This window comes from Equus asinus, chromosome 25, assembly GCF_041296235.1.
Source record: "Equus asinus isolate D_3611 breed Donkey chromosome 25, EquAss-T2T_v2, whole genome shotgun sequence".
NCBI lineage: Eukaryota > Metazoa > Chordata > Mammalia > Perissodactyla > Equidae > Equus > Equus asinus.
Window position 1 is genome coordinate 56,890,907 of NC_091814.1, and position 21,240 is coordinate 56,912,146.

The following is a 21,240-nucleotide window of genomic DNA, read 5'->3' on the forward strand; positions in this document are numbered from 1 at the left end:
AGGCCCCCAGAGGGAGAAAGGATGCCCCACGCCTCCGTGGCTACTGCGTGCACCAGGGCCAGGCTTCCTGAGTCGTGCAGCCCTCCCCGAAGTCTGAGTCCACCTTTCAGCTCAACCTTTCTTTTCGCAGCGAAGCTGACGTCGCTTGTGTCCAGTCCCCTGGGGCTCCCGCTGGATTTCAGGCATCTGGCTCTCCCAGGGGCCTGTTAGCAACAGGTTTTCTCAGTCGCTTGTCACCCCCTAGCGTCCAGCAGGGATACGAGCACAAAGCAAGCCAACTTCACTTACAGGGTGAATTTAGTACTTTTCCAGAGAAACAGAGGCCAACTCTTCTCGCACCCCCTACCAAACCGAGTCAGGAGCCCACATTCCCTGCCTGCCTGTTCCTCCACGCACAGCCCAGTTTGCAGAGAGGACAGAAACAGCTGAACTCAGCCTCAGGGCATGGGAGGGTCAGGTGGGTGGAGTGGGAGGGGCAGTGTCCTCTGAGAAGGACCGGGCCAGGGGCGCCTGCGACTTTAAGCAGCCGTTCATGTTGGGGGTTAATGATTCACCAGAGGCTCATTTCACAACTTACCAAGGGTCAGCTTCCCTTGACACGTGTGAGCTCGGTCCTCTCTGCTCCTCACCTTGTGCCAGCTCCCACCCAGAAGGCCCCCCAGGCAGCCTACGGCATGATCTCCATCACTGAATGGCAGAGTGAGTGCGCAGCTGGTGCTGTCGAGGGGATGGGGCTGGAATGGGGTATCCAGGGTGGGGCGGGGCTGAGATGCCCCCCTCAGCCAAGATCTCTCTCTGGGGAACCGACGAGGTGACCTCTGGAGCCAATATGTGGGAGCTGCTGTGTTGGCATCCTTGAGGCAGCGGGGCCAGGGCCGGGGGTGGCTCACCTGCCTTCCGGTGGGTGGGGAGTTGCTCAGGGCCCCCCCGGGGGGCCAGAGGCCAGTGCCTGGGGAGCTGGCAAGTTCACCACTCAGGCTGGTCCCTTTCCCATTCAGGGTCTTGGACCTGGGATGCTGCAAAGGTAGACTCAGAAGGCCTCTGCCCACTCCGACATCCTTCCTCCTCACAAGTCTCAGGGTGTCAGGTGGCCCTGGCTCCCTTCTTATCAGAAACTAAGCTCCACTCCCCTCCCTGAACCACCATATCCCCACTCCTGAACTTCCTGCCCCTGCCTTTGGGGGAACGACAGAGAGCTCGTCCACGGGTCTGGGAGGGTGGGGACCGTGGCTCTGTGAGCTTCACTTGTGTGAGTTCCTTAAAGCTCCCAGCCCCAGTGTCTCGTCTGTAAACTGGAGAGAATATTCATCCATTCACGGAGCAAATTCGTCTCCTCTCTGTGCCAAGCACTGTGTTGGGCAGAGTAGACTGCAGTATTCCCTGCTTACGTTCCAGGTCACCGACAGGCAAAGAGCCAGAATGTGGAAGGTCAGATGGCGATGGGTCCTCTGGACAAAAACACAAGATAAGGTGGCTAGGGAGTGCTCACAGAGTGGGGAGGAAGCCTGCACTGGGAAGGGGCCTTGAAACAGAGACCTCCAGGAAGGGAGCAAGAAAGCCGTGCTGTCTGGAGGGGAAAATGCTCGAGGAGGCGAGGACAGCCAGGGAAAGGGCCCAGAGACATTAGAACACAAGGCGTGTCTGAAGAACTAAGAGGCTGGTGTGGCTGGAGCCAAGTGAGTAGGAAGGAGTAGTAGGAGTTTACTCAGAGAGCCAAGGTGGAGGTAGACTCTTCGAGGACGCTGGTACTATCTCCATAAGCTGGGAAACCAAGGAAGGGTTTTTGGGAGAGGCGGAACAAGATCCGTGTACGTTTTCAAGAGATTTACTCCGGATGCCGACTTGTGAATGGATTGTGGAGGGATGAGGGAAGCAAGGGGAAACAAGTTCTGAGGTGAGGTGGTGCAGGAGGGCTGTCTGAGGTGAGACGGGGCAGCAGAGCTGTCTGAGGTGAGACGGCGCAGGAGACAGTCTGAGGTGAGACGGGGCAGCAGAGCTGTCTGAGGTGAGACGGGGCAGGAGACAGTCTGAGGTGAGACGGTGTAGGAGACAGTCTGAGGTGAGACGGGGCAGGAGACAGTCTGAGGTGAGACGGGGCAGGAGACAGTCTGAGGTGAGACGGGGCAGGAGACAGTCTGAGGTGAGACGGGGCAGGAGACAGTCTGAGGTGAGACGGGGCAGGAGACAGTCTGAGGTGAGACGGGGCAGGAGACAGTCTGAGGTGAGACGGGGCAGGAGACAGTCTGAGGTGAGACGGGGCAGGAGACAGTCTGAGGTGAGACGGGGTGGGAGAGCTGTCTGAGGTGAGACGGGGCGGGAGACAGTCTGAGGTGAGATGGTGTAGGAGACAGTCTGAGGTGAGACGGGGCAGGAGACAGTCTGAGGTGAGACGGGGCAGGAGACAGTCTGAGGTGAGACAGCGCAGGAGACAGTCTGAGGTGAGACGGCGCAGGAGACAGTCTGAGGTGAGACGGGGCAGGAGACAGTCTGAGGTGAGACGGGGCAGGAGACAGTCTGAGGTGAGACGGGGCAGGAGACAGTCTGAGGTGAGACGGGGCAGGAGACAGTCTGAGGTGAGACGGGGTGGGAGAGCTGTCTGAGGTGAGACGGGGCGGGAGACAGTCTGAGGTGAGATGGTGTAGGAGACAGTCTGAGGTGAGACGGGGCAGGAGACAGTCTGAGGTGAGACGGGGCAGGAGACAGTCTGAGGTGAGACGGGGCAGGAGACAGTCTGAGGTGAGACGGCGCAGGAGACAGTCTGAGGTGAGACGGCGCAGGAGACAGTCTGAGGTGAGACGGGGCAGGAGACAGTCTGAGGTGAGACGGGGCAGGAGACAGTCTGAGGTGAGACGGGGCAGGAGACAGTCTGAGGTGAGACGGTGCGGGAGAGCTGTGTGAGGTGAGACGGGGTGGGAGAGCTGTCTGAGGTGAGACGGGGCAGGAGACAGTCTGAGGTGAGATGGTGTAGGAGACAGTCTGAGGTGAGACGGGGCAGGAGACAGTCTGAGGTGAGACGGGGCAGGAGAGCTGTCTGAGGTGAGACGGGGTGGGAGAGCAGGGCGGTAGTGCTGTCCTGGTGGGAAGAGGTCAATGCTGGTTCTTCCTGAGGAAATTGCTGGAAGGAATGCTGATGCACTGCATTGGGGTGTGGTGGCCGGAAGTCAGGAATGCCTGCAGTACTTCTCCTGAGCAATTACAAGTCTGAGTAGGGGGAAGCAGGGGTTGGCTGCTAGACGTGTTGAGTTTGATGTGCCAGTAGACATCCAGGAGAGACCTTAAGTGAAGTCAGGTCTATGAGTCTGGGACACACAGAGAAATCTGAGACTTACCAGCATCTTGATGGTATTTAGAACCATGAGAGCTGGTGACATGCCTGGGGCACAGTTCTCAGCCTCCCCACTACTGACATTTTGGAGCAGGGTACTTCTTTGTTGTGGAGGCTGTCCTGTGCTTTATAGGCTTTTAGCAGCATCCCTGGCCTCTACTCACTGGATGCCAGTAGCATACTACCACTCCTAGTTATGACAACCAGAAATGTCTCCAGACATTACCAAATGTCCCCTGAAGAACAAAATCGCCCCCTCCTCTCCCTCCCCCACCCCAAGTTGAGAACCACTGATCTAAGAAATAAAAATAGAGAGAGAAGAGGGCTGAGCCTGAGCCCAATAGCAAGCCAACATTTTATTAAATCAAAATGTGATAAGTCCTATGAGAGAGAGAAATGAGGGAACCAGATTAGGTCAGGGAAGGGAGAGTGGATCAGTGTTCCCTGAGGAACTGACATTTACATTGAGATTTGAAGGATGATTATGCAGTAAAGCAGATAACAAGTGGGAGGAAACCACATATTCAAAGGCCCTGAGGCAGAAAGGTTCATCAGGGAAACAATAATGTGGTTGGAGTACGGCAGGCAAGGGGGATAGTGGCAGGAGATGAAGTTGGACCAGCAGGCCTGGGCCCCAACCTGCAGGGCCTGTAAGCCAAGGTGTGGATGGGAGGACGCTGTTTCATTCTAAGCCCAGTGGGAAGCCATGAAGGATTCTATGCAGTGCACGAACATTATTGGATTGAATGTTTTCCAAGATCCCTGACTGCTGTGTGGAGAAGGGATAAGAGGGTGGCAGGAATGAAGCGGGAGACTACCTGGGGTTAGCTGAGGGAGTCAGGAAAGAGGGGATGGAGGCTTGGCATTAAGCGGTAAGAGGGAAGCAAAATGGACTCCCTTCAAGATGCATGTGGGGAGAAGCAGCAGTAAGACTTAGCTGCAGATTGAACGGGGAGCGGGCAGGGCCAGTGAGGAGGCTCAGCGCCGGCTCTCGGGCTGGGTGGCAGCGGCATTTTTATTCGTTTGGGGGAAACCAAGGGAGGTGTGAGTTTAAGGAAGGAAGACCAGGAGCCCGGTTTGGACCTGTTGAGTTCACAATGCCGCGGAGAGAGAAAACCAAGCAGATACGCTAAGCAGCCAGCTAGTTGTGAGTTTGGAAGCTCAAAGAGAGGCATGGCAGAAAGACAATCATGGATGTTGTCAGCACACCAGTGATACACAAACACGTGGGGTACGAGTGGAGGTAGAATGAGAAGAGAAGCGAGCTGCAGCCGAAGCCCTGAGCGACTCAAATCGCAAGAGGAAAAAAGAGAAGTAGGAGCTGGCAAAAGAGACGGGGAAGGGTGGTGAGAGCAGCAGGGGGAAATCAACCGCACGGAATCGTGCAAGCCCAGAGAGGACACTTCAGGAAGGGAGTGGCCAGCTGCTGACGGACGAGGACTGGTGCCTGTCCATTGGATTTGGGAACGTGGACATCACAGGTGGCCAAAGCAGGAGCAGTTTTGTGGAGGGGTGTGGGAGGCGGAAGTGGACTGGGCAGGGTTGGTTAAAAGCAGTTCTTCTAGAGCCAGACTTCAACCCCTCGTTCTGCCAGCTGCTGGCTGTGTACCCCTGGCGGAGTTTCAGTTCTGCTTGTGAAATGGGGCTAACGGAATACGTATTTCACAGGCAGCTATGAAAAGTAGATGAGTTAGTGCTTGAAGTGCTGGACTGTGCCTGGCACCGTGTGTTCATCAGTGCTGGCGGTTATTACTAGTCATCACTATTGTTAGCTTTGAAAACCGAAGGAAAGCTCTTTCTCTTTCCATTCCCTCCTTCTTCTTCCTGAACTTTAGTCCTAAAGCCATCAGGTGGAGAGGTGGGAGCCCAGAGCTGGTGTCAGAGCCCCAGCTGATGGAAAGGTATTCACTCCGGGCTGGCCTGGTGCCAGGGCAGGTGAAGCATCCTGGGCGTCAGGGTTGGGGTGGAGAGTGCCTTCACAGTATGGAAACCGTGGGTCACGTAATAGAGGCAGTGAGAAGAAAACAGCACCACGATTGTTGATATGTCTGCATGTCCTGCATCTAGTCACGAGGAGACATGGGACAAACCAAAGAGGGGACAGCTGCAAAGTAACCGGCCCGAACCTTCAAAAGTGTCCAGGTCAAGGAGAAACGGAGGAGCTGTTCCAGACATGAGACTAGAGATGTGGCAATCAAATGCCACATGGGATTCGGAACTGGACCATTTTGCTGTAAATGATATTCCTGGGACCCCCCCCGAACCCCGCCCGGGGGCTGAGGGTTAGACGCAGGAATGGATCAACACTAATCTCCAGACTTAGAGGGCTGTGTCCTGGCTGTGCAGCAGAGCACAGGAAACCACGCCGCAGTATTCAGGGTGACGAGTGCCCGGTGGCAACTCAAACGGTTCAGGAGAAATTCTTTGTATTGGACTTGCCACTTTTCTGTGCAAAATTAAAGAGAGTGAGAGAGAAGTGAGTGGTGTTCGGAGGCTCCCTGCACAGCGCTGGCCGAGGGCCCCGCCCGCTCCAGGTGACACTGCTTCCCCCTCTGATGGTGCCAGGCCTGGCCCCTGCCTTCAGTCCCTGCAGTGGGCTGCGGGCCACGGCGCCTCTGGGCAGCCACTCCGGAGCTGCTGGGCACTGAGGTCACGAGGCTTGGGCCGCCGGCCACCCCTGGCGGGCTTGGCACTGCTGTCCTGCCCTTCCTCTCGGCCATGCCCGCTGCCCAAAGGGAACTTCAGGGGCAGCCCTGCTGGTCACTTGACTGAATCGCCGAGGAGGGTCTGAGGCTTGTGAGTGAGAAACACAGTTTCTGACCCTTTTCTATGAGGTTTTGTGTCCACGGTGCAGTTTCTCCGCTGAATGCTGGAAGCACAGTGTGTGACCAGTCCCAGAAAAATTCTAGAACTGCACCAGCCCTTCGAGAAGAGCATGGAACAAGTGGAAAAGTAGTAAACACACCAACCAGCAAATCATTGTTGCAGAAGAAAGTATAATATAGAACAGAAGACATAAGTGTGCATTTGAGAAACTTATGCTGTTTCTACAAAATGAGTAGAGGCTGTTCCTAAGTGTTTGCAGGGTGGACATATGGATATTTAACAGGATCAACCCAATAAAATGCTCACGTTGTGTTTCCACATAAAAACATCTGCTGAGGAAGACAGGGGGGCAGGGCATATCATCAGAACTGAGATCAATGACATATTTTTATGGCAGGTGTAAGCTAATAACAGATATTTTTATTTTTTTAATTCAATTTATTTAAACTAAGAAAAAAGTTCACCCATTGTTTCATTTTCTTTCAGTTGTAAATATAACTTAGCCAATAAGTCGTCTCAATAATTTTGTTTTTATTTTGTTTTGTTTTTACAGTTCTGCCTCTTAACAACCAAACTTTTAACAACTTTTTACAACTATCTATAAAAGCATGGCAATAATACCAATTTCATAGAGATTGTGAGGATCAACTCTAAAGTGTTAACAAGTCCAGTAAGATTTTTCTTTTTAAAAATTGCCTATATGTTTTCTTTAAGAACATTAAGCCAACTTCAATTTTTAATAAAGTTTTACATGTTGCAGTTTAAAAAGATACTCCTGCCATGTTCCTATCTTCCATAAAATTTACAATAAAAAGAAAATAAGGCATTCCAGCTATACTAAATAAACAAAGCAAGTTGCAAAACTGTATGTACAATATAAAGTTGAAGTCATACAACCCCATAGTAATTTTCTAAAAGGAAGCAACAAAATTCCATTTATAACAGCATCGAGGGCCGACCCTGTGACCTAGTGGCGTGCTCTGCTTCGGTGGCCCTGGTTCCATTCCTGGGCGCAGACCTACACCACTCATCAATGGCCATGTTGTGGCAGTGACCCACATACAAAATAGAGGAAGACTGGCACAGATGTTAGCTCAGGGTGAATCTTCCTCAGCAAAAAATAAATAAATAAATAAAAATAATTTTTGAAATATATAACAGCATCAAAACAAATAAAATACTTAGGAATAAACTTAACTAAGGAGGCAAAATATTTGTACACTGAAAACCACAAAATATTGCTGAAAGAAACTTTAAAAGACACAAATAAATAGAAAGATCCTGTGTTTATGGATTGGAAGACTTAAGATTGTTATGATGTCACTACTATCCAAAGAAATCTACAGATTCAATGCAATCTCTATCAAAATCCCAATGGCATTTCTTTGCATAAATATAAAAACCCATCCTACAATTCATATAGAATCTCAAGAGATCTCAAATAGCTAAAGCAATCTTGAAAAAGAACAACAAAGTTGGAGGTTTCATACTTCCTGACTTCAAAATTTATTACAAATCTCCAGTAATCAAAACAGTGTGGGACTGGTATAAAGACAGACACAGAGACCAATGGACTAGAGCAGAGAGCCCAGAGACACACCTGGCCTTGACGGCCACAGGATTTTCAACAAGGGAGCCAAGACCATTCAATGGTGAAAGGACGGTCTTTTCAACAGATGACATTGGGAAAACTGGACGTCCACAGGCAAAAGAATGAAACTGGACCCTTACCTTATGTCACAAGGTTTATATATATACACCTAATTATCTGAAAGTTCATTTTAGATCAAAGTAAGAGGTAAAACTATAACTCTTAGAAGAAAACATAGGAGAAAAGCTTCCTGACACTCAATTTGATGATGCTTTTCCAGATACAAGACCAAAAGCACAGGCAACTAAGGAAAAAATAGGTAAATTGAACTATCAAAATTAAAAACTTTTATGCACTAAAGGACACATCAACAGAGCAAAAAGGCAACCTATGGAATGGGAGAAAATATTTGCAAGTCATACATCTGATAAGGAGTTAATATCCAGAATATGTAAAGAACTCCTCCAATTCAACAACAAAAAATCCAAACAACCTGTTTAAAAAATAGGCAAGGGACTTGAATAGACCCTTCTTCAGAGAAGATTTATAAATAACCAACAAGCACATGAAAAGATACTCAACATCCCTAATCCTTAGGGAAATGCAAATCAAAACCACAATGAGGTACCACCTCATACCTATTAGGATGGATGCTATCAAAAACAAAACAAAACAAAAAACAGAAAATAACAAGTGTGGGTGAGGATGTGGAGAAACTGGAACCCTTGTGCACATGTAAAATGGTGCAGCTACAATGGAAAACAGTATGGTGGTTCCTCAAAAAGGCAAAAATAGAACTACCATCTGATCCAGCACTTCCACTTCTGGGTATTTGTCCAAAAGAAGTGAAGGCAGGGTCTTGAAGAGCTATTTGCATGCCCGTGTTCACAGCAGCATCGTTCACACTAGTCACGAGGCAGAAGCAACCCACATGGCCATGGATGATGAATAGATAAACAAAATGTGGTCTCTACACACACTGGAATATTACTGAGCCTGATAAAGGAAGGAAATCCTGTCACACACTACAACATGGATGAACCTTGAGGACATGGTGCTAAGTGAAATAAACCAATCACAAAAAGACAGATAACTGTATGATCCCACTTATATGAGGTGCCTAGAGCAGTCAGAACCACAGAAACAGAAAGAAGAATGGTGGGGGCCAGGGGCTGGGCGAGGAGAGAAGGAGAGTTAGTGTTTAATGGGGACAGAGTTCCAGTTTTGTAAGATGAAAAGAGCTCTGGAGATGAATGATGGTGACAGTTGTACGACAGTGTGCCTGTACTTAATGCCACTGAACTGCACACTTAAAAATGGTTAAGATGGGGGCCAGCCCCTGACTGAGTGGTTAAATCCGCATGCTCCGCTTCTGTGGCCCAGGGTTTCACCGGTTTTGGACATGGCACCACTCATCAAGCCATGCTGAGGCGGCGTCCCACATGCCACAACTAGAAGGACCCACAACTAAAAATACACAACTGAGTACCAGGGGGCTTTGGAGAGAAAAAGGAAAAATAAAATCTTTAAAATTAAAAATTCAATCAATTCCATTTAAAAATGAAGCAACACAATGAACTGTCATTTGTTGACTATCAGAGTGGCAAAAATAAGCAAAATTAACAATTCTGCCTGATGGAGAGGGTTTAAGAAAAAAGGGACTCCAGGGCCAGGCCCCGTGGCCTAGTGGTTAAGTTTGCTGCACTCCAACTCGGTGGCCCAAGATTGGTTCCCAGGCGTGGACCTGCATCTCTTGTCTGTCAGTGGCCGTGCTGTGGCAGCATGTCACATAGAAAAAGAGGAAGATTGGCAATGGCTGTTAGCTCAGGCAAATCTTCCTCAGCAAAAAAGAAAAGAAAAGGAAAGAAACTTCATATCCTGTTATTGTTACAACTTTTCTTCACTGGATCTGAAAAGCATGTCAAATTGTCAAAAATGTAGCCCTTGACCAAACCAGAGAGCCTTAATATCTTGCACTTCTCTGCTGTGCTCACTGGCTCTGAGCAAACTCCTGTAGCTTCCCAGAAGGCCCTGAGGCACAAAGCCAGAAGGCAGGGACAGACTGGGAGGGACTCTGGCAGTGTGGGTCCACCTTGCGCAGGCCTGCCCAGCACTGAGGCTGAAGTCAGGAGGCTCGGGGGCATACGGCAGTGCAGCCAAGGTGGCTGCTGCAGGAGCAGGGAGGAGAATGGAGCCGGTGTAGGCTAGGGTGTGGACTCCCAGGTGGAAAGATGAGCACATTCCTGGTTGACGACTTCTATTTTTCCAATCAAGTGTGAGAGGTCATCACCCGGAAGCTGGGGACAGGCAGTGTAGAGGAGCAATGAGACGGTGTGAAGCGTTGTTCAGGAGGACAAGCCTCTTGGGAAGTAGAGCAGGACAGCCGGGCGGTTCGGAGACTGTTTGGGGCTGGCCGCCATGAGTTCTCAGTGGTCTCCTCCTGCCCGGGTGTGGGTTGGGCATCAGCAGGTCCCAAGGGCAAGAGGACAGAAGAGAGTAGGCAGGCGGTTGTGTTATGCCAGGAACCAACCCTGAGAATGATCTGGATGGTGTAGCATTTGAAGACAGGAGGAAGCCGAAAATGGGAAGCAGTGAGGGTGGCACCAGCTGCCTCATGGGGTTGCTGTGAGGACAGAGCCGTATGCAGAGAACAGATCACCAGTTCCCAGGTGCTAAACAGAGGTTCCTGCCCATCCTTCCTTTCCCTTCTCGTCCCCTTATCCCTGAGACCACGGAAGTGAGATTCCCGGATGGAAATAGAGCCACCCCAGCCCCCAGCCCCCAGCGGGCTCCTGTCCAGCAGCAATGGGGGAAAGTTCCAGCACCCCAACCTGCCCCCAAAGCCCTCCCCTGACGACCTCCTTGCCCATTGCAGAGATTGGTGTGGGCACCACTGGCTTCGGCGTCTTCTTCGTCCTCTTTGGAATACTCCTGTACTTTGATGCAGTGCTCCTGGCCTTCGGAAACGTGAGTGCCAGCCCTGTGTACCTCCCCCGCCAACCTACCTGAGGTCTCTCTTGCTGGGAGGGTCAGCCCCAGTTCATTCAGACTGTGCCCATCCAGGGGTCAGGCACCATCAAGTGTGGGCAGGCGAGCGTGGCTGGGATGGACAGCAAGGCCTGCTGGGCACAGAGAACCTGAGGACCCGGATTCTCATGCCAAGCTCTGGGTGAGGCCCTGGGGACACCGAGATGAATCCGACACTGTTCCTGCCATGGGAATCCCGCTGCCTAGGGACAGGGATGCCACACGGACATACACGACTGGGGAGGAAGTTGGGGCAGGGGTAAAGTCACAATAAGATGAACACATTTGGTGTGAAACAAGGTGCGTGGAGGAAAGAGCACACCCAGTGAGAGAAGGATGAAAATGCATTTGGAAAGGAGACGGGCATGGAGGCAGACAGAGCACTTCCAGCGGGGTGGAACATGTGGGAAGAAAGCCAGACCCAAACATCTGATGGGGTCCAGGCACTGTGAAGGGGTCGTTAGGAGTGGCAGGGACGCAGAGCAGGGGCCTGGGGTGTGACTTCACAGGCAGCGGAGTGCTGACGGCTCCGTGGGACGTTGGGTAAGGCCGCTTAACACGTTTAGGCACCATTTGTCAGACAGAGAGATGCTCATTGTCTGTCCCATCTTCCTTGGAGGTGTGGTGAGAAATGGAGTCCTACACGAAGAAGTGCTTGGGGTCCAAGAAACTGGGTCAGACTGAGTGAGAAGCTAGAGACATTCAAATTTCTCCTTGTCCATCCCCCTGCCTCTGGGCAGTCCCATTCCTAACAAGCCTGAACTACTCAAGGTTCTGGGATTTTGCCACGTTGCTGGCTTGCCCTCTCTGATGTCGTCCTTCCTTAGCAAGCCCTGCCCCACGCCTGACGGCGGAGCATCTGGCCCCTGACCCTGAGGGGCTGGTGTGTTGGCGCTCATGCTCCTCTCCCTGCCCCGCAGCTCCTGTTCCTGGTGGGCCTGTCCCTCATCATTGGCCTGAGGAAGATGCTCGCCTTCTTCTTCCAGAGGCACAAGCTCAAGGGGACCAGCTTCTTCCTGGGAGGTGTGGTCATTGTGCTCCTGCGCTGGCCCCTTCTGGGCATGTGCCTGGAAACCTACGGATTCTTTAACCTCTTCAAGTGAGTGCCAGTTCCCTCCCCGGGATAGGTCCACAGGGCCTCTGAGTAGCTAAGATCACTCCACCCGGTCTGGGCAACACCACCAGCAGGGTGTGCAGAGGCTGAATTTCATCCACAAGAGATGGGAGCTGATGAAGGACTGAGAATGGGAGGGGTGTCGGGCAGACACTTGGGAAGGCCCTCCTCCAGTAGGTGGAAGGGTAAATTGGAGGGATAAGCCCACCAATCAGCAAACACTGAGCACCTGCTGTGTGCCCAGCACTGTGCCTGTCACCAGGGAGGAGGCCAGAGCTGCTCTCCAGTCCAGCGATCTAGACAAGGAGGAGGGGCAGTGAGCCAGCATTTGCCAGGCCCCTAACATGCACCAAGTACACTCATAATCATCATCTCATCTGTCATCTCCACAACCCACTGCAGGATTGTCCTCCGCTTCACAGATAGGAAACCAACGCTCAGAGAGTGCCCCCTGCCCGAGGCCTCACAAGTCATGTGCAAAGGATCTAGACTTGATCCAGGTGTCTCTAGCTCCTGGTCCCACACCCTTCAGCCTGGCCTGTGTCAGCCTGGGCCTAGTGAAAGGCAGAGTGGAACTTAGGAGGGATGTGTGGCCACATTCAGGGCCAGGGAGGTGTCCTAGAGGAAGCAGGACCTTGAGAGGTGGGGAGGGTCTCAGAGAAGACTGGAGGGTGCTCAAGGAGAAGAATGGCCTTCATGGAATATGGGGGAGGGAGGGAAGACCTGAGTGCCTTGGAGCCCTGTGGAGAGAAGGGGGGTGGGGTGAGGATGATGGAGGATGGAGAATCATGGCTATGGCCTCACGGGAAGGAGCTGGGAGCAGGAGCCACTGGGTTCTCACAAAGCCTCCACTTGCTCAGTGCAGCCCTGAAAACACCTTGATTCGCCTGAATGACCTAGACCTTACAGACATCAGGGAGTGCAGCTTCCAGAAACTGAATTTTCTCACCATGCTCTGCCATCCATTTATTCAACATTCAAATATGGCTTTACTCAAACAGTCATTTATTCAGTCAAATATATAAAAAGCATCTACTGTGTGCCAAATGCAGGGCTGGTATGGGGATATGGCATGAAACAAGGAGAAACTTCCTGAGGAAATTGCAATTGAATAGGAGACAAGCAAATTCTGACAATGGCTACCATTTATGGAGGGCTTCAAAGTGTAAGTGGGGCTACTGCAGGGTTAGTAGTTCAAACCAGAAGTAGACCTTGACAAAGATGCCTTGCAGCAGCATTGTTAGGGACAAAATATAATAGTAATAATAGAATGACGTCAGCATCATGGCGGAGTGAGCTTTCCCGACACTCTCCCCTCCACCATACAATGAAAACGACATTCGTATTCCAATAGGGGACATCCACACAACACAAAAGACGTCTGAGAGACCCACACAGCCATACAATGGAGGGCAGAGACACTGGAGACCCCTCAGAGGAGGTGGAATGGGGTAAGAGAGAACTTCACATTCTCCTCAAAAGACAGCAATCCAGGACCATGCACAGCCTCCAGGAGGGAAGGAACGAAGCAGGGGACGTTCGTCCACAGGAACATCAAAGATCCCTGAGGGCCCTCGCAGCCTAGGGGAAAGCCCCTACCAAGGTGAAAGCGCCCCCCTCCCCCAGAGCTGGCTCCAGTGCCCAGGACCTTGGCTGAAGGTGGAGAGCTCAGAATACGTGACTTTTGACCGCCACCCAGTGGCGATAGGTGGTAACTGTGACCAAATAGCACACAACATGCAAAAACAGAGCCACACCCTCTAGCAGTATTAAGCGTTATAGTAAATCTCCAGACCAGAGAGAAAATGACAAGAACCCAGAACTCAGTCCTGCGGACACAGAAATATGTAATCTAAATGACAATGAATTCAAAACAGCTATCATCAAAAAACTCAACAAGGTAAAAGAGAATGTAGAGAAACAATTCAATGAGTTCAGGGGCTGCTTCACAAAAGAGATTGAAACTATAAAGGAGAACCAATCAGAAATATTAGAGATGAAAAACACAATCGATGAGATAAAACAAAATACGGATTCTCTGACTGCTCAAGCAGGTATCATAGAGAAGTGAATCAGCATAATCGAGGATAGACATGTTGAAATGCTCTAGATGGAGGAGGAGAGAGCTAAGACTAAAAAGAAATGAAGAAAGTCTCTGAGAAACCTCCAGCTCAATGAGGAAATGCAACATAAGAATTATAGGTATTCAAGAGGGAGAAGAGAAGGAGAATGGAGCAGAAATCTTGTTCAAAGAAATAATAGCAGAGAACTTCCCAAACCTGGGGAAGAAGATGGAAATCCACGTGGAAGAAGCTGCCAGATCTCCTAAACATGTCAATATAAAAAGATCTACTGCAAGGCTTATAGTAGGGAAACTGTCAAGAGTGAATGACAAAAAATATATATATATATTAAGGGCAGCAAGGCAGAAGACAATAACCTCCAAAGGAACCCCCATCAAGCTCTCAGCAGATTTCTTTTCAGAAAGCTTACAGGTTAGGAGAGACTGGAATGACTAGAATATTCAAATCTTTGAAGGACAAAAACTTTCAGCCAAGAATACTCTATCCAGCGAAAATATCCTTCAGATATGATGGAGAAATAAAAACTTTCCCAGATAAACAAAAGCTAAGGGAGTTTGTAGCCACAAGAGCCCCCCTACAAGAAATCCTCAAGAAAGGCCCTCATACCTGAAAAACAAAAAGGGAGAAAGGGGTTACAAAGCACAGAGTAAGGAGATAAATAGGGAGACAGAATCAGAAAATTGTAGCTATACATCAGAACAGGTTAGCAAATACTCAAGTATAACATTAATGATAAAGGGAAGGAAAACACCAAAAACAAAGATAATCTTGTCATTTTAACCACAAGCTCACAACACAAGATGGAATAAGACGTGAGAGAAACAACTCAGGATGAAAAGAGGAGAGGGACTGAATCGGTTAGTCTAAGGAAATAAGAGGCCATCAGAAAATGGACTATCTTATCTACAAGATTTTGAATACAAACCTCATGGTAACCACTAAACAAAAAATCAGAACAGAGACACCAATAATAAATAAGAAGAAAAGAAAGAAACACAACATAAAAAAACTACATAACTCAGCTGGTAGACTGAAACACACAGGAGAAGAAACAAAGGAAATGCAGGAGAAATGGAAAACAAGTGATAAAATGGCAGCATTAAGCCCTCATATATCAATAATCACCCTAAATGTAAATGGATTGACTACTCCAATAAAAAGACACAGAGTGGCAAGATGGATTAAAGAACAAGACCAAACAACATGCTGTCTCCTGGAAACACATCTCAGTTCCAATAACAAACACAGAGTCAGAGTGAAGGGATGGAAGACGATACTCCAAGCTAATGGCAAACAAAAGAAAGTAGTGTTGCCATACTTATATCAGACAAAGTAGACTTCAAGATAAGGCAGGTAAAGAGAGACAAAGAGGAGTAGTGTAAAATAATCAAAGAGACACTCCATCAAGAAGACATAACACTTATAAATATCTATGCACCCAACACAGGAGCACCAAAGTACATAAAGCAACCAATAACAAACCTAAAAGAAGATATTAATAACAGCACAATAATAGTAGGGGACCTCAATACTCCACTCACATCAATGGATAGATCATCCAGACAGAAAGTCAACAAGGAAACAGTGGAATTAAATGAAAATCTAGGCCGGTTGGACTTAATAGACATATATAGAACACTCCATCCAAAACCAGCAGAATACACATTCTCCTCAAGTGCACATGGAACATTCTCAAGGATAGACCATATGTTGGGAAACAAGGCAAGTCTCAATAAATTTAAGAAGATTGAAATAATAACAAGCATCTTTTCTGATCACAATGCTATAAAGCTAGAAATTAATTACAATAAAAAAGCTGAGAAAAGGACAAAAATGTGGAGACTAAACAACATACTATTGAACAACCAAAGGATCATTGAAGAAATTAAAGGAGAAATAAAAAAATATCTGGAGACAAATGAAAATGAAAACATACAATACCAACTCATATGGGATGCAGAAAAAGTGGTACTAAGAGGGAAATTCATCACAATACAGGCACGCCTTAACAAACAAGAAAAATCCCAAATAAGCAATCTCAAGCTACACCTAACTGAATTAGAAAAAGAAGAACAAACAAAGCCCAAAGTCAGCAGAAGGAGAGAAATAATAAAAATCAGAGCAGAAACAAATGCAATTGAAACAAAAAAGGCAGTAGGATGAATGAAACCAAGAGCTGGTTCTTTGAGAAGATAAATAAAATTGACAAACCTCTAGCCAGACTTACAAGAAAAAAGAGAAATCTCAAACAAAATTAGAAATGAAAGAGGAGAAATAACAATGGACACCACAGAAATACAAAGGATAATAAGATAATACTATGAAAAGCTATATGCCAACAAAATGGACAATCTAGAAGAAAACAATAAATTCTTAGACTCTTACAACCTCCCAAAGCTGAATCAAGAAGAAATAGATAATCTGAACAGACCAATCACAAGTAAAGAGATTGAAACAGCAATCAAAATCATCCCCAAAAATACAAGCCCAGGACCAGACAGCTTTCCTGGGGAATTCTACCAAACTTTCAGAGAGGATTTAATGCCTATCCTTCTCAAGCTATGCCAAAAAATCAGGGAAGACGGAACACTTCCTAACACATTCTATGAGGCCAACATCACTCTGATACCAAAACCTGACAAGGACAACATAAAAAAGGAAAACTACAGGCCAATATTGCTGATGAACACAGATGCAAAAATCCTCAACAAAATATTGGCAACCCGAATACAGCAATACATCAAAAAGATCATACACCATGATCAAGTGCAATTTATACCAGGGATGCAGGGATGGTTCAACATCTGAAAATCAATCAATGTGATACACCACATCAACAAAATGAAGAATAAAAACCACATGATCATCTCAATAGATGCAGAGAAAGCATTTGACAAGATCCAATAGCCATTTATCATAAAAATTCTTAACAAAACGGGGATCGACAGAAATTACCTCAACATAATAAAGGCCATATATGACAGACCCACAGCCAACATCATACTCAATGGGCAAAAACTGAGTGCCATTCCCCTGAGAACAGGAACAAGACAAGGGTGCCCACTCTCACCACTCTTATTCAGCATAGTACTAGAGATTTTGGCCAGAGCAATTAGGCAAGAGAAAGGAATAAAAGAAATCCAAATAGGGAGTGAAGAAGTGAAACTCTCACTGTTTGCAGACAACATGACCTTATATACAGAAAACCCTAAAGAATCCATCAGAAACCTATTAGAGATAATTAACAACTACAGTAAAGTTGCAGGGTACAAAGTCAACTTACAAAAATCAGTTGCTTTTCTATACTCTAATAGGGAACTTACAGAAAGAGAACTCAAGGATACAATTCCATTTACAGTCACAACAAAAAGAATAAAATATCTAGGAATAAATTTAACCAAGGAGGTGAAGGACTTATACAATGAAAACTATAAGACATTATGGAAAGAAATAGATGATGACATAAAGAAATGGAAAGAGATTCCATGCACATTGATTAGAAGAATAAACATAGTTAAAATGTTCATATTACCCAAAGCAATCTACAGATTCAATTCAATCCCTGTCAGAATCCCAATGACATTCTTCATGGAAATAGAGCAAAGAATCCTGAAATTCATATGGGGCAACCACAGACGCCGAATTGCTAAGGCAATCCTGAGAAAAAAGAACAAAGCTGGAGGCATCGCAATCCCTGGCTTCAAAATGTACTACAAATCCATAGCAATCAAAACAGTGTGGTACTGGTACAAAAACAGGCACACAGATCAATGGAACAGAACTGAAAGCCCAGAAATAAAACCTCTCATCTACAGACAGCTAATTTTCGACAAAAGAGCCAAGAACATACAATGGAGAAAAGATAGTCTCTTCATTAAGTGGTATTGGGAAAACTGGACAGCCACATGCCAAAGAATGAAAGTAGACCATTATCTCATACCATACACAAAAATAAACTCAAAATGGATCAAAGACTTGAAGATAAGTCCTGAAACCATAAAACTCCTGGAAGATAATACAGGCAGTACACTCTTTGGCGTCGAACTGAAAAGGATCTTTTCAAACACCTTGTCTTCTCAGACAAGGGAAACAAAAGAAAAAATAAACAAGTGGGAGTTCATCAGGCTAAAGAGCTTCTGCAAGGCAAAAGAAACTAGGATCAAAACAAAAAGACAGCCCACCAATTGGGAGAAAATACTTGCAAATCATATATCCGACAAGGGGTTAATATCTATAATATATAAGGAACTCACACAACTGAATGTCAAAAAAACAACTAGATCAAAAAGTGGGCAGAGGATACGAACAGACATTTTTCCAAAGAAGATATACAGATAGCCAATAAACACGTGAAAAGATGTTCAACATCACTAATCACCAGGGCAATGCAAATCAAAGCTACACTAAGATACTACCTTACACCTGTTAAAATGGCTATAATCACTAAGACTAAAAATAACAAATGTTGGAGAGGGTGTGGAGAAAAGGGAACCCTCATACACTGCTGGTGGGAATGCAAACTGGTGCAGCCACTACGGAAAACAGTATGGAGACTCCTCAAAGAACTAAAAATAGAACTACCATATGACCCAGCCATCCCACTCCTGGGTATCTACCCAGACAACTTGAAATCAACAATCCACAGTAGCATATGCACCCCTATGTTCACTGCAGCACTATTTTACAACAGCCAAGACATGGAAACTATCCAAGTGCCCATCCACTGATGATTAGATAAAGAAGATGTGGTGTATATATATACAATGGAATACTACTCAGCCAGAAAAAAATACAAAATCATCCCATTTGCAACAACATGGATGGAGCTAGAGGGAATTGTGCTAAGCGAAATAAGCCAGTCTGAGAAAGACAAACACCAGATGATTTCAATAATGTTGAATGTAAACAAATACATGGACAAAGAAAACAGTTGAGTAGTTACCAGGGGAAGGGGGTTGGGGGTGGGCACAGGGGGTAAAAGGGGGCACTTATGTGGAGACAGACAAGAAATAATGTACAACTGAAATTTCACAATGATGTAAACTATTATGAACTCAATAAAAAAATACTAATAATCAGAGCTATCAGGACCTCAGAGAAGCAGGTGAACCTCGGGGAGTTGAGACCCAAGAAAAGGAGATAGTACAGCCAGAATTCAAATTCCTAACCCCTTACCTCTCTACTACACACAGGGATCCCTTCCCATACCAACCGGGGCCTCTACACCCTTTGAAGCATCACACAACTGCCCCCAGCCAGGCTTGCCAGGGTGGGTTCGATAAGAGTAGGGGTGCCAGGGTGCGAGGGGGAATGAACACGTGCCCGGAGCCCAGGAAACCTGCAGCAGGTGGTGCACACCCAACTAGGGAGAATACAGGGACAATCATAAAAATAAACTGTCCTGAGCGTTTCTGGTGTAAGGTCCTCTGACGTAGACACTGTTACTATCAACCCCATTTTACGGCTGGAAACTGAGACTCAGAGAAGAGAAGGACTTTGACCAAGTTTCTACAGCGCCAGTAAACGGCAGAGCCAAGATCTGAACACAAGGAGTCTGACCGCAGGGTCTTCACTCTTAGTCTTTCCACTTGGCTGCCCAAGAAATAGGTGCAGAACCAAGCCCCCCGCCAGTACCCAGGGTCCACTCTCCTGGGAGCCAAAGCTGGAGACTTTGGGTGGACCTCTGCCTCACTGCCTTCTATGTTCCCCTCCGGGGCCATCACTGACCCCTCCTCCACCCCTCTGCTCCTAGGAGCTTTTTCCCTGTCGCCTTTGGCTTCCTGGGCAATGCCTCCAACATCCCCTTCCTGAGTGCGGTAAGTGGCAGGGTGGGGGTGCCTCGGGGTGGGGGAGCACAGGGAGTTGGTCAAACTGCTGCCTCCAGTGCAGAGGACCTGCCCCATCTCCCCTCAGACCTCCTTCCCCATGATGGCCAGCCCCAGCTCCTCTTCCCTCCCTGTGCCTTTTCCATTCGACAGGAGCAGATGAGGTGAGGGCACTTGTGAGCACCTGTGCATAAGGAGTGTGGGTAGACAGGAAGGTGGCTATTAATAGCTTCTTATTAGAGCCAAAGAAATGAAGACTCAGGGAGTTCAGGTGACTCAGCCACAAGGTGCCAGAGATTTCCGGGGAGCTGGCGGAGTCGGGCCCCAGGCATAGAGAGGATGTGTGACAGCCAATGACAGCAGGAAAAGCAGGTGGCAGATTCTGTCCTCTCCTTGGGGCAGGCATGGGGCAGTGGTCCCCAGGCCCTCCCTTTGAAGCACCTGACAGGATATGAGCTCTTTGAGAAGCCGGGGGAGGCCCTACGGCCAGTGCCTTGACACGCCCCGTGGCCCCTCTCCATGTCTGCATTTGGTACTGCTCTGGCTCTCAAGGCCAGCTCTGCTCCATAGTAACCTAGATATTGAGTCTGCTCCCCACTCTTTGTCTGGAGTAATGATTTTTGGCTCCCACAGCTGTTCCGGAGGCTTCAAGGCGCAAGCTCAATGGTCTGAACAGTGGAGATGAGCTCCTTGAACTTGGATCTTTGATTAAGGGGCTGGAAAGGAAATGGGGGCCACTCCCTCAGGCCCCGACCCTGCACTGACTCATCTCCCATCATACTCGGACCTCTCCAAGTCCAGAAGGAAGGATGGAGACAAGTGACTGACTTCAAATCCCCAAGTCAACTCAAGAGGCTGTCAGGACGACTGGGAGCAAAAATCCAGGGCCCCATGGAGAGGGGCCTGGGGCTAGTATCACACCCTGCGCTGTATTTATGGGAGGAAAGGGAAGGATTAAACCCCCGAGCTGTGAGTGTGTGTGAGACTCAAAGTCAGTGTCTCTAGCCCCCTAGGTCCACTCCCTGACTCAGGGCAGGCAACGCACACATCATTGCACATGGCGAGGGGTAGGCCTGCTCCCATAGGCTTTTATTTCTGTCCTGGTGTAATAGTCCTACTGGGTGAGACAACATGTTTGCAAGTCCCTGTTAGCAGTAGGCACTAGACAGTGATGGGTATTAATCCTGCATACTGGAAGGAAGTGCTTCTCAACCATTAATCAAGGGGATGTCTGCACAGTGCACCCACCAGGTAGAGCCTGTGCTGGGAGAGCTTCCTGTTGGAGAGAGATGTAGCCCCACCTTCCGAGAGCCCCAGTCTGATAGAGGGAACAGTCTCCATCCTGGGGAGCCCTCATCAAAGGTAAGGAGCGCTCTTGCAGGCCCAAGAAAGAGCAAGGCATACGTTTAGTAACTCTGTGAAAGCCTGGACATCTGTACTGGCAACGG

General features: G+C 48.1%; 1 protein-coding gene across 2 annotated transcripts; it reads left to right on the forward strand.

Annotated features, from left to right (window-relative positions):
• Nucleotides 1-545: 545 nt before the first annotated feature.
• Nucleotides 546-20,771, forward strand: GOLT1A (golgi transport 1A). 2 transcript variants are annotated; one of them, XM_014829916.3, is made up of 5 exons: nucleotides 546-699; nucleotides 10,618-10,709; nucleotides 11,690-11,868; nucleotides 19,720-19,783; nucleotides 20,426-20,771. In XM_014829916.3, the coding sequence occupies exons 1-5, from the start codon at nucleotides 546-548 to the stop codon at nucleotides 20,462-20,464; spliced, it is 528 nt and encodes a 175-aa protein (XP_014685402.3). In that variant the 3' UTR covers nucleotides 20,465-20,771. The 2 variants fall into 2 exon arrangements, with proteins under 2 accessions (XP_014685402.3, XP_044614487.2); XM_044758552.2 differs by lacking the exon at nucleotides 19,720-19,783 and having other exon boundaries at nucleotides 20,426-20,770.
• The last annotated feature ends 469 nt before the right edge of the window (nucleotides 20,772-21,240 follow it).